Source organism: Pieris napi, chromosome 14, assembly GCF_905475465.1.
Source record: "Pieris napi chromosome 14, ilPieNapi1.2, whole genome shotgun sequence".
NCBI lineage: Eukaryota > Metazoa > Arthropoda > Insecta > Lepidoptera > Pieridae > Pieris > Pieris napi.
In genome coordinates this window covers 10,474,304-10,488,894 of record NC_062247.1, presented here as the reverse complement: position 1 = coordinate 10,488,894, position 14,591 = coordinate 10,474,304, and the positions used below count along the sequence as shown (strand labels likewise).

At 34.4% G+C, this 14,591-nt stretch overlaps 1 protein-coding gene across 14 annotated transcripts in view; it reads left to right on the top strand.

Moving 5' to 3' along the window:
• Window positions 1-14,591, top strand: part of LOC125055911 (cAMP-specific 3',5'-cyclic phosphodiesterase, isoforms N/G) — a 343,092-nt gene that overhangs the window by 264,295 nt on the left and 64,206 nt on the right. Inside the window, exon 1 of one of the 14 annotated variants that reach the window (XM_047658649.1) lies at window positions 6,411-6,430. The exons of the other annotated variants lie outside the window; for them this stretch is intronic. Within the exon in view, the coding sequence (XP_047514605.1) occupies window positions 6,426-6,430 (5 nt within the window). The 5' untranslated portion in view covers window positions 6,411-6,425. Of the gene's footprint in view, window positions 1-6,410; window positions 6,431-14,591 lie in introns of those variants that run through there. 14 annotated transcript variants of the gene reach the window in all.

Sequence of the window (14,591 nt, the reverse complement as noted above, 5' to 3'; positions counted from 1 at the left end):
CAAAAAAAAATCAGACAAATCGGTCAAGCCGTTTTCATGTTAGGTCGTGAGAACGGAAAACGGGTTTTATTTTTATATATATAGATGCATTCCTTTGGGTAGAGCTGTAGTCTAGTCACCCACAACACCAGCGTCAGATCCATATTTTGTTATGAATAAAGTTTATTATTATTTGTTATTATCTTTATTCTTATATTATTATTATCTATTATCTTTTATATTACTTCCACAGTCCGTTTCACAAGCCATTTTGTTTTGCGAACTAGCGAACTGTGGAATCCACTCCCTATGGGGGTCTTCCCTGAGAGATACGACCTCCAAATGTTCAAAGTTCGAGTGTACTCCTCCCTCAAAGGCCGGCAACGCACCCAACAAAAATAGGTGTCTATGGCTGCGATGACTGCGCCTTTTTATTATATGTCAAAAAATATATATTAATAGCAAACGAATTGCAGGTATAGAATTGTATATAATCTCATGACAAAGTATTATTAAAATATTTGACGACACGACATTTGATTTGATACATTCTCTCGACGGCAATTTTAATTTCACGTGTTTGTCCCAATTGAAAAAATTAAGAGCAAATTGTCAAATCTAATTATGGCGGCCCGTCCTTCATTTATTTTTTCGCCCCGTACCAGGCAGTGCTCGAAGCTTACAAAGGTTAATTATGACCTTTAGTCTACTATTTTCATTAGCCAATTACTATGGTATTCAACGAATAAAAAGATATTGGATATTGCTTTAGGAAACTGTTTTCGTTTTAGAATTCAATAACTAGAGTCTGGTTAATGAAAGAAGATAATTGAATTATTTGAAAACTTTCAGATGGCAACACAGAATGTCATAGGTTAGTATGATTTATTGTCTTGATACTTCATGCAATTACTCATTTTTATTTCTATTATATATTTTTTCCGAATAGTTAACAGCAATGACTCTGATGAATCTGTGCATATTGATTTTTTGGAGTTTGATTTTGATTATTCCGAATAAAGTTGTGTTTTATAGTAAACTAGCTGATCCGGCAAACGTCGTTTTGCCATGTTTATCGTTTATAATAAAAAATAAGGGTTGATCGTAGAGGGGTGAAAATTAGGGGTTGTATGTATTTTTTAATGCTGTATCATAAAAAAATAAAAACTAAAAAAAATATCTAAAAAATAAAAATAAAAAATTTAGGGGTGGACTACCCCTAACATTTAGGGGGATGAAAAATAGATGTTGTCCGATTCTCAGACATACCCAATATGCACACAAAGTTTCATCAAAATCGGTCAAGCCGTTTCGGAGGAGTATGGCAACGAAAACTGTGACACGAGAATTTTATATATTAGGTCCTTACATATGAAATTGGCGTTTTGTATGGGAGGAACAAAAAGTCGAATATTTTTAAATATAATATATTTAATTAATCAAAGTATGAACCATTGTTTTCTATGCACTTTTGCCATCTCATAGGTAGTTCATTGATCCCTTTACTAAAAAAACCAGTCGGACGGGAATGAATAAAATCTGTGAAGGCGATTTGGACTGCCCCATCAGAGTTAATTTTTTTCCCTTGCAAGAGGTTGTCCAAATTTCGAAAAAAATGGTAATCTGTTGGAACAAGGTCCGGGGAGTACGGAGGATGTCTTAGACATTCCAATTGAAGCTCTTCTAATTTGGTAGCCGTCTGTTGTGCAGTGTGTGGTCTAGCGTTGTCGTGAAGTAGCAGTGGCGCGGAGCAATTGACCAGCCTAGGTTGTCTAGCCGCTAGCTTTTGCATCATGCTTTGCAATTGCTGACAATAGACATCAGCCGTAATAGTCTGGCCAGATTTGAGAAAACTGCAATGAACAATACCGGCACTAGTCCACCAAACGCTTACAAGTAACTTTTTTGGGGTTAATTTTCGCTTGGGGCAGGATTTGGCTGGCTGGCCAGGATCCAACCATTGCGCTGAGCGCTTCCGATTATCGTAAAGAATCCATTTTTCATCACAGGTAATGATTCGGTTTAAAATACCTTCATTATTGTGCCGGTTCAGTAATGTAACGCAGCAGTTGACGCGCGTTTGCCGGTTTGCTTCAGTCAATTTGTGAGGTACCCATCTTTCAAGCTTTTTAATCTTCCCAATTCGCTTCAAGTGAATTAAAACAGTTTTATCACTAACACCGCAGCCTGCAGCTAACTCGGACGTGGTTTGCGATGGATCCGCTTCCACAATAGCCTTCAATACTTCAATATCAACTTGGGTCTCAGGCCGTCCACGGGGCTTGTTCTGCAGGTCGAAATTTCCAGAACGAAAACGTTGGAACCAAAAACGAACTGTGTTTTCTTTTGCAACATGACCGCCATACACATCATTCACCCTTCGAGTCGTTTCCGCAGCACTAGTGCCACGGCGGAACACGTACTCGTAAATAATGCGATACTTTAAGTTTTCCATTTTGTAAAATGAGTGACGCAAACAGAAAAAAGCAGAAGAAAAAAACAAATGAATGACGGTCATCGAAGCACAAATACATGAGTAAATAGCTGTACAAATTTTAATTTGGAATTCTTAACCAAAGAGGAGATATTTGAGGTCAAAGTGGCCAAAACGTAAAACGCCAATTTCATATGTAAGGACCTAATATTAGATATAGTTTTAGTTTTCCATGCAATGCTAGTCATTTTAAGTATCAATAGTAAAATACTAAATACGTATAGTATTTAATTTAATAGAAATACAGTTACTATCACTGTAAAAAAATATAAAATAAAATCAAGTGTCAAGTAAGTTTAATACACAAAATATATAAAACTTTTAGGGATACCATACTATTTTTTTTTTAATTTGCTGCGCTTTTTCTCTTCTTTCATTATCTAGACTCTACGATTTAAAACGGGTATAAAGTTCATAATATTTTCTGATGTGGAAGTGCGTTTTTACAGCAACGCGATTACACTCCAACGATGTGGAGTAATTAGATCCAAACACTCCCACGTAGCGCTACTGAAGTTTTCGATGCAAAAATATATCAATTCTACGTTTTATTCGTGTAATAATTGTTATGAGCAGTGTTGGCCTAGTGGCTTCAGAGTGCGACTCTCATCCCTGAGGACGTAGGTTCGATTCCCTTGTACACCAATGGACTTTCATTCTATGTACGCATTTAACATTCGTTCGAACGGTGAACGAAAACATCGTGAGGAATTAATGTCTTAGACTCAAAACGACGTCGTGTGTCAGGCACAGGAGGCTGATCACCTACTTGCCTATTAGATTGAAAAATGATCATGAAACAGATTCAGAAATCTGAGGCCCAGACCTAAGGAGGTTGTAGTGCCACTGATTTTTCTTATTGTGTTATTAGGTATTATATTTTATGTGTTGTTCATGATAAGTTACAAGACGTAATAAAACAAACTTTCATACCAGAGCCGAACAAACAATCGTGCTAAAGGTAATTAATGAAAGTACAAGTTGTTCGTAGAACCGCAGATAATCACAGTAAATTAAAAAACGTTTTTTAATAAATAAAATAAAAAATAAAATATGTTTATTATGGAACATAAGATACATGTATCACTTATTCCACGTCATTAAATTTGAAGGCATCCCTACTCATCGGCAAAGAAGATAGAGGGGGTAGGCCGAGAGAAAAAGCCGGCGTAAAAAACTCTCGGTACTCTTTTAAAACAGCAAATCAGCAATAAAAGATACCAGAAATTAAAACATTAAAGCTGTTGAAAAAAGACCAAACGGTGATATTCCATTGCATACGCAAAACAATATATTTTCATAACTGGGGCATAGAGTCATTGGGAAAAAGTCCTTCGAAGTTTTAATAGGTATTCGCTCCCTATCGACAAACTGTGCAAATTTCCCACGAGTCCTTGAAATAGATAAATAACAAATATTATTTAACTACCTTCTGCGAATGGATTCATTCGATCATGAGGTCTTAGGAAACTTAATCGCGTTTAACAATGTTTAGAGGTAAATTAGTGATCTACGACCGCTATTTAAGCCTTGACTTGTTTAAGCAATAAAAAGAGCGAAGAGTTTATTGCCAGTTCTTCTCTTCCGTTCTACGCCCTTGATTTGAGAACTAAATTAAATTAAGGAGCGTTTAGATTGTGTACGTGTATATTTCAAACAAAATGTTGCCTTTTTGTAATGACTATTGGGAATAACGTTGGGAAAGATGAAATAAATTGTTATTGTTTCAGATATAAATCTTACTAATTTTATAAACGTAAAAGTTTTGAAATGAATGGAGGTTTAATTTTGTTTTTGAATTAACCGATTGAACAAAGGGATGCTGCAATAAAACAAAAGATGGACGATGGCGTTTCGCTTCATTGTGATTGGTCATATGGAACGATGCGTCGTATCTCATGTCTATGATTTGATACAGACACTGAATCACATAGCGAAACACGTCACTGTTTCTTTATTTCAAGTTAAAACGTGTTATTATGAATACTTGTTGCTTTTATTATAAAGAAAAATTAAGACGGCCTTCAGGCGAAGTAAAGGAAATGAAATTTCCCTTAGAGGAAATAGGCTTAAAACTTCCTCTAAAGCCTTCCAAGACTAAAAATAGTTGCTAGTTAATTGAAATACGAAGTACTTCAATAACTTTGTTGTGTATAAAGGTACTGAAAGCTGACAGTTGAGTAAAAAAGAAAATACCACTCGGATGTCGACTTATTGGGATTTTCCTCGTCTGGCTTTTCTTCAAGTATTTTATCTAGCAAGTTTGTATGTAACAGTAAAAATTCAGAAATAAAAATAAATAATTCAGTTTTTTATAAAGACTTTATCTGTCTCTTTTCATCATAGTATAAACATAATTTGACAGAAAGAGACGAGATAATTTCGTTGAAAGAGTAAGTTCAGCCATTAATGATGAAAATAAACATACAAAGGTTTTAATATAATAACGATAAAAAAAATATATATATATAGGATAGTATCTTACACGTTAATATTTCAATAGAAATCTCAAATATATAGCTCGCCAAGCATACTGCGTTATTCACGAAATTCTCATCTAATAACACCAAAGTACGAAACACAATATCATGAATATTTTACGTTAGACATTATCTACACCCGAAACTTTCTTCCCAAGACCCTTATTAAAATAGGTATAAAAGTTATGCTTATTTCACGACATTTTTGCGTGAATAAGTATAATAATTTATGTTTTATGAATAATTTAAAGACTGCGAACATTATAATCCCCCTTATTTATAATTAATTTAATCTCTTTCTATTTAGTATTTTTACGCTATGAAGCGGTGTAATTTTTTTTAGAAATAAATTGTTTGTTTTGCTGAATTTGATGTAACTTTTTTTTGTTTCTTTCTATTAAAAAAAAACTGATAAAACAAGTATTTACTGGTGTAATCATAACCTCATCAATCTACAGTATTTTTTCAAATTCCTTTGTTACCTACAGCTTGTCTCTCGACAAAGGCCTCCTCCAAATGTCACCATGTCCTTAGCTATTCTATACCATTCTACTCCGGCTATCCTTCTCATGTTGTCGTTCCACAGCTGAGCGCTTTTTAAGGCAGTTTTTGCCGCGCACCACCACTATGTCTAACCAACTGTCCAATAAAGTATTTCCGAACCAAGTCTACTTAGGCTCCTTCAAGAAAAGAGAGTACCAATTCATGAAAGGCCGGCAACGCACTTGCGAGTCTTCTGGCAATGTGGGTGTCGATGGGCGGCGGTATCACTTTACATCAGGTGAGCCTCCTGCCCGTTTGCATCAAAATATTCCGTTCTATAAAAAAAGACAAGCTGTTATTTAACACTTTTTATGTTACTTTCATTTTCCTATCAAATTAAATTTCTCTGTTATGTGATAACCCTATTTCTAATAAATAGATGCGGGTTGTTAATTTTGTGATTTGCATTTCAAACATAGAACTGGTTTTAATCGAAATGTTAATGTGGCTTCATTGTTTGACTTAATAAACAATTGATAAATCCGAATATTGCATTAGCAATAAAACAAGCGAATTGTAGATACAAAATACATAGATCAGATAATATAAAAATAGCTAATAGAAGACGTAGGTAATAGACTTAAAAGAAATGTTTAGTTTAGCCTAGTCTATAGGTTCTAATATTATCGTAAAGCCCGTAAATATTTTTTTTTTAATAATTTTATGGCCTGGTAACGAGACCTTTAAGCCAAGTCTTAAGCCCGTAATTAAGAAGTGGCCGTAGACAAAATCATAGATTAAAGAAACGAAATCTTCAAATTGCTATATTAGTCTGTGGAGATTCATTATAACCTTAAAGCATACAACCTCTTTCCAATTAAAATAAAAAATATTAAATCATAAATCACAAATTCTTTGACAAATCTACAAGTCTATATTTAACGCAGAAATTATTACAAAAATATACACAAGGAAAATCCGTAAGAACAATGAGGTATGTAGATAAAATTAATTTACTGTCAGATAATCGCGTTGGACTCGGCTCATTTTGAGCTTCATGCTATTGCAAGTATCGAGACCTTCTAAGAAATATTTTAATTTCGCTTAGTTTCTCTATAATATTGTTGAAGCTACAAAAATTAGATAAATTAAAAATAAATTAGGAGAAATTGTCTTACTGAATCCCAGGTCTTACTGAATTGATATGATTGTAATATGTAATTTATATGTAAATTTTTACCTTTTAATTCTATAAGACAAATTTGCTCGCCATTGCGTGGAAGAATATGCGTACCATATTTTTGCAAATATATTATTATTGTCAATTTAAATCTCATTTCCCAAAAGTCTGACTTGAATTGTTTTCGCGTTGATCAGTCAACTGGAATATTGAAGGAATAAACCCAAATTCATAAGAATTTAAAAAAATATTGATTGCTTTTATTTAAAATAATACTTGCACTGCTGCTTTGTCCATTGATTAGACACGATTAAGTTTTGATTGATCTTAATACGATAAAATTCTTTGGTCGAATCTAGAGTAATTTGAGTCTGTGTATATTTGTATTCAATAAATAAATATTTTATCATTCGATACAAAGCAAACTATACAAAGTACTAAAATGTAATTATTGCTACATTAACTTCAATATTACTCTGCACTGCTGTTTGTCCGGCTTATTGTATTTACTCTCATTGAATAAAAACATTCACACTTCGTAAAGCACGTTTCTGAACAGCTTATCTCGGTTACTATAAATAGAATCTCACACATTGGAGTTCTATAAAAACAATGTCATTTTATTTTGCTCTCAATCGTGTTACAAGGAGACACCTATCATATCGCAGAATTCACGAGGTGACTCTTTGTATTGAAGAGATCCGCCAGGCATCCGGGAATATACACTGTAAATACATAATTGTGAAAAAGAAAATAATAATAATACCTATTGAACACAGCAAGGCTTCTAAAACGACTTGGCGCAGTCTCCATGGAGTTGCTGAAAATGTCCAGCAAGTTTTTTTTAATCAAAGTTTTTTTTGCAAATCTCACACAATTTGTTAACAGGACCATTATACGACGAGCACAAACATGAGACATTCAAGCTATTGACGTCTATATACGTTATTTTTTATATAGCAGTAAAGAGGCCGGTAACACATCCACTAAAGTGGGTGTCCATAGGCGACTGCCTTTTATGGCCTCTTCGTAGGCTCGTTTGACCCTAAATCGGTGTTTCTCAACCTTTTTTTTAGACATTAGCCTTTCCTAAATTACTTATTCTTATAAAACATACATCATTTTTTATTATTAAAAAAAAATTACATAAGAAACTTAAATGGTTTTAGGAAGAAATTACTGGGAAATTGTTAACGAAGTAAATTCTTATAAAATATAATGAAAATCTGAATTTCAAATTCCAAATAATTTTAATAAAACTTCGAATGGGAACAATAAAATTGCTCCCCTGTGGAGCGTGGGAAAACATTGCTCTAAATCATATATATTAACTAAAAATAGGTTATAAACTGAATAAACGAGATTCTACGAATACGATAACGTTTGGGAATGTAAAAAATGTAAAACAAAAGACGATGTTACGGCGCCCTTCGTTTGTTTGTGATTGGTCAACAACATCGCTTGTCACGCGACCCGTCTTTTCTATACAAGTTCCAAATACATAAGCCCAGTTGCATGAAGTTGATATTTTTGGATGTAACTGAGACTGGCCGAAACAGTGGCAGGGTTCGATCGAAAATCTGTTTTAATTAAATAAATGCCGGTTCCAAATGAATTCCGTGAAAACTGTTTTTAATTACGCACGTACGTGTCATTTAGTACTTTTTACGTGACGTTTAATTTCTGTCAATAAAAATAATTAAGGTTATATGTATAGAATAATATATACCATTTTATTAAAGAATTTTCTGTTACTAAGTTCACTTATAAGAACTTACTGCTACCTTAAATTTGACTATGTAAGTGAAATTAGTTACTTCTACTTAGAGACATTACTCGCTCAACGACTATGTTAGTCCATACTTCAGCGCATCGGCATCTCACACATCCAATTTCCTACAAATTTTGCAATGAATGACAATATAGGTATATAACTTTGAATTACCTATATATAATTCAAAGTTATATATATTATGTCATTTGAACTTAAATGTTTTATAAGTTTATCAATTATGTTTTTAATTATTTAATTAAGTATGCTTTCAAAAATACCGATTCTATTTTATATATACTATATTATATATTACTCCGTAAACATCGTTTTGCCTTAATGTTTTTTTAGCCTAACCTTTTAGTAGCTACATATCAACATATGGAACATTTCCCTATGCTACCCCATAGAGACCTTTCGCTTTTCCAGAGTAATAATCTCAGTACTTAATAAAACTTTTAATATATTTTTTCTGCATTAAAACCTTCCGCAGAGATTAAAGAAAAAAATACTCGAACTATTCCAGCCGTCTTCGAGTTTTGCGCTTAACAATATTTTTAATTCATATAGACTACCTGAACCAGTAAACGCTTACAAAAAAAATCATAAAAATTGATAAAGCCGGAGTTTAGTTAGAAACACTGCAACACTTGAATGTTATATTTATAGATTTAATACATATTCTCGGTCAATATACTCCATAGACGTATGTCTGTAAACAAAATCGTTTAACACCGTCAGCCTTCAATGCTCAAAATGGTACGTTATAAAACTGTTTACATGAATTTTGCGCAACCAGCTCAATCGTAACGCCGGAATGAGATTTTATTCAATTTAACGCCAGTAAGTACGTGATTTGGCTCCGTCTCGATATATCCCTATAATTAGAAAATTGCCAACAAATCAAAGAATTTAATTTCAAAATCTATTACGACTGCAAATTGGACACATTACCGCTACGTTAAGTGCTGCATTTGTTTTTGACCTAAGATAGAACCAGTTTGATTGCCCCAATTTAGTTAAATTTTAATTTCGTGTTCCCCAGCCATCGCACCATCCCATTTGTCCCTCCTTTCAGAAAAGAACGCGTTTTGGTCAAAATTCACAAATTTTTCACCAAATTCTGTATATCCATTTGTCAATACAGTTGCTTTCAAATTTTTTTTAAAATTAATCAGCCCACCACCGAATACAGTCAGCTCCATATAAGTTCTGTTTAATCCGTTAAAATCGCGAGGAACTAACTCCTAGGTTGGTTTTTGCAGACGCAATTTGGTTGAGTATATATAAATATGGCCTATAGACTGCGGTCGTATGTAGATAATAAATTAATGTCAACTACCAATTGTCTTATCCATCTGGCGAACAAGTATTATTGCTCAAATGATTCGTTAAATTATAAGATTGGAGACGCAAAGCCAATTGTGTTTATTTGAATATAACTGCGTCACATTTTACATATGTGTAGAGGTTTCAATCTCGGTCTATGTATTAGTGTGTTGGTTCTGGTTTTTGAAATAATACCCATAGATCCAAAAGTCGACGACAGGCTTACATAAACGAAAACTAAATGTCATTGCATATAAAACAAAAGAACTAAAATGGAAATGGGCTGGACATACCATAAGAGGAGCAGATAAATGGAGCACAATTGTAACACTATGGCAACCAAGAGGCCATAAGGGAAACAGAGGTAGGCAATCTAAAATGTGGGCCGATGAAATCATGGAAATTGCTGGAAAGACTAAGACCTGGACGAGATTGGTATACAATAAGGAAAAATGGAGGACAATGGGGGAGACCTTTGCTCGTAGGCACACATAATCGGTTATCGTAGAAGAAAAACAATAGTTATAATGTATATTTTGTATTTCTGATATAAGGCTATATATAAATAAATGTTATACTGAGATTTGTGTGATATTGTCATCGGGCGTCGGGGCAGTATATGAAATCCCACACATAGACCGTCGTCCCTAAACCAAGCGTCTATGAGGCAATTTTCGCCGTGCACCACCGCTATGGGGAATCAGCTGCCCACTGAAGTATTTCCGAACCAATTTGACTTAGGGTCCTTAGAGCATACTTAAATGGTCGGCAACGCACTTGCGAGATTTCTGACGGTGTGGGTTTCCTTGGGCGGTATTACTTAACATCAGGTGAATCTCTTGATTGAGGCAATGATGTATTTATTAGTCCTAGGAAAGTTTAATCAAAATAGGTTGAATCATTTTAAGATATGACATCTACGCAGTTCTGGAGTAACTTATTGTTGTTAAAATCAATGTGTGAGATAAGGGAGATATTATATTATGTTGTATGTTGGTTATAGAATATTATTTTTATGTATGATTTCTAATGAATTGAATTAAAGAGTTATGCAAATAGATGAGGAAATAAATAAGTTTCGTTAAAACCGGCTATTGTTAGGAGCCTATCAGACTCTCAAAGATAATACGAAAATAAAAGTACATTTCCATTGTGCTAATCCTTTTAAGTGAATATTAAACGAAGGGATTATAATGGAAGTGGAGAGAAATCAAGTTTTGTAATCATTAATTCCGCTTGTTTAAGACGATTTGCACAAGATTTAACAATTTTATAATTATGTAAACCAATAGCTTTATAATATCTTTCTTTTCAATAATGTCGGGTAAAGAATATTTCCTCTGATATTGAAGTTTTAACAGCATTTGTAAGAAATGAAAAACGCACATAATATTATTGAAGTTATACTTGTGACGCGTTAGGGAAAAATTATGAGAGTATTTTTTTTCGATGCGCGCGCACACCGTCACCCTGAATATCGTCGGTAAAACAGTCTGGGCCGCTAGTTAGCGCTTGCGAATATTGTCTTCGCTTCTTTTACAGCTGTATATAATTTTGAGGATGGCAAGTCTTTGACTTGATCAGTCTATGTCGTTGGCGAACGTCCACGCGATCTTTTACCTTCGGTGTTGCCAAGCACGATGTACTTCTGTAGGTTCTCGTCGGGGACGTAGGGGAATGTAGGGGACATTGTATGACTAAAGTACGGTCCACGGTATTTTTAACATCCACCTTCAGTACCACATTTCAAAAGCATCAATCCTTTGCCTTATCGGGCTAAGATTGTCCACGTTTCTGCTCTTTATAGGAAGATAGAAAATACAAGAGCACGGATCAGTCTAATTTTATTTTATATTGCACTGATAAAATAATTTTCAGTTTCATTATCGGACGTCGAGGTAGAATACGGAATTCAAAGCGTTTTACCTCGCGTTTACCGTTAAAATAAAACATCATTTGTGGCCACCCCTCCCTTCGAAGATACTGTTTACCACAGAAAGTGTTCAGAGGAGTTGTTCGGATTAATACTTGCAGCTGAGTTAAATAATCGGACGTCAAGGCAGAATACGAAATAACCGTATCACCTCGACGTCCGTCTTCCACAAGTGAGCGTTTTTTGAGGCAGTTTTTGCCGCGCACCACCACTATTTGGAATCAGCTGCTCCCTAAAGTATTTCCAAATCAAATCGACTTAAGGTCCTTCCGCTAAAGTCCGTTCAACTTCCTAAAAGGCCGGCAACACACTCGTGAGCCTTCTGGCGTTAAAGTGTCCATGGTCAACATCACATATCACTTAACATCAAGTGAGCTCCTGTTCTGTAAAAAAAATCTATAGGCGGATTTTGTTTATATAATTAAAAAATTAAGAGTGACATAGTGATCGGCAATAACTTCGCGGCGAGTGACATTTATTTTTACAAAGGGATTCATCTGTTAGTCATACCTACGTGAATTCTAAACATTTGTGAGCTCGCGATTGCTTTTGAGGTTTTCCGTCGTCTGGCCGTCATTAATCGTACTTTGGGCACGACTCCAGTAGCTAACGCCAACTGAACTGCACGTGATTATCATGAAATTCTTACATAACCCACCAACACCAAATTTCAATAGCTGGTGTATTTAAAAACAATGTAGGTGTATCGGTAAAATCAAATATTTATTTTCCTTATTTCCTATTTTTACAGTAACTTAATACTAATACAATAGAGAGCTATTAATATAAAAATCTTAAAACCTAAACCTTTTTATAACTATACTAGCTGATCCGGCAAACGTCGTTTTGCCATGTATATCATTTATAATAAAAAAAATAGGGGTTGATCGTAGAGGGGTGAAAGTTAGGGGAGGGGTTGTATGTATTTTTTAATGCTGCATCATAAAAAAAAAGAAAAAAATATCTAAAAATAAAATATTTAGAGGTGGACTACCCTTAACATTTAGGGAGATGAAAAATAAATGTTGTCCGATTCTTAGACATACCCAATATGAACACAAAATTTCATGAGAATCGGTCGAGCCGTTTCGGAGGAGTTTAACTACAAACACCGCGACACGAGAATTTTATATATTAGATAATATAATAAATAATGCAATTCTTGTGAATTCTGCCAGTGTGCAACTAAATATATCCGTCTCAAAAGCAATAATATTCAGGGTGCACAAGGCACGCGTAAATGGTGCTTTTCTGAGTAAATTTGTACGCGCCCGAGGCACTGCCAGCAATTGCGACCGCTTACCACGCCGAGTGTGATTATTTGGCACACGCAGCCCCAATCGCTCCCAACATTTCCGCATTATATATTTTACCTCTAAGACCTTAAAAAATATAATGTGATATTAAGGTCCCTCCTTACCTCTAACTTGTTGTATCCTAACATCCCCAAGCCAAACAAAGTACTTTTAAAAATGTATTTAAACATCTACTAACTATCTATATAAACTAACTACTAACTCCCAAATGAAGAACGAAGTGCGAGCGAAAAGAACTGGCAACTAACCGTTCTCTTTTTAATAAGCAAGTTTTGTAGAAGGAAATTGGAACGAATTGCAACCCCCTGTCATATGTAAAACATCAGATAAGGCAAAAGACTCTAGATGTACCTATGGAATGAACGCTACCTGGGGGGTGACAGCTGGAACTACAAAATTATTTATCGCAAATGTTAGAACTGCGTACAAATTAATAAAAGAGAAGCGTTTCACACCCCAGATGGCGCAAATTCTTACAGGGCACGGAGCCTTTGCACATTACCTTCATAGGTTTAAAATTAGGACAAGCCCAGCATGTGACTGCGGCGATGAAGAACAAACAGTAGAACATGTGCTCCTACATTGCCCTATATTCGCATCGTCCAGGCACGACCTGGAGCAACAAATGCAGATGACTGTAGACCGTAACGGCCTACAGGACATGTTAATAAAGCACAGATCGTGCCTGGAACGGTTCTGCGATAAAATTGTGGAATATATAAAGGCGGCAAACAAAACCCCAAGAACGGGTCTCGCGAGGAATTGCGTCCCGGCTCGCCCATGAATATTGTTAACAAAAATATTACAGATGTAGCCGGGGCGTCTTTCGCGAGACGTGTGATGTGCAAAGGTCCCTGGACACAATGGCAGGGGAGTAGAAAAGTGATATATTAAAAAAAAAAAAAAAAAAAACCATTGCGGCAGGATTCACTTGACATATGAAAACAAAATTTCGTAATAATGAAATAATAAACGCTAACCACCCTCCATTAAATATGAAAAAATAAGAACAGGACAGTAATAAAAATAAAAAAGGCAATTCACGTCATAACAATTAAAATTATGCACTTTCAACGTAAGATACCTTTCATACAATATAAGATTGGATCTGAACAATGCATTGAGAAAAATCCGAGAAAAATACCTAAAATTATTACTTAAATTCATAGTAAGAAATGTTAACAAACTTTTTATATGGATTCATTAATTAAGCTCTAATAATAATAAACTAGCGGGTAAAAAAGAAGCACGCACTTAGATAATTATAGTGAGAACAAAACAAACACAAACAAAAAATAACCTTAATAATCTTTTCCTACAATCATTTCTTTACATATATATTTATTTAATTTTCCATCTTCATCTGATAAACGTGCGATCGCAGGGTTGAGATGGCCGCGAGATCAAGGTTAAAACGATCCATCAATAAGCCAGACCCAGAAATGTGACTGCCCGGGGCTTTTTATACCTTTATTTATTTATTTCGTAATTCTAAAGCTAACATAAATTATATAAAATAAATAAATAATTATTACAAAAGGAAAAAAATCAATAAAAGTTATTAAATACATTTAACTAATTAATACTAAATATATATATATTTTTTTTAAAGACAATTCACACCAA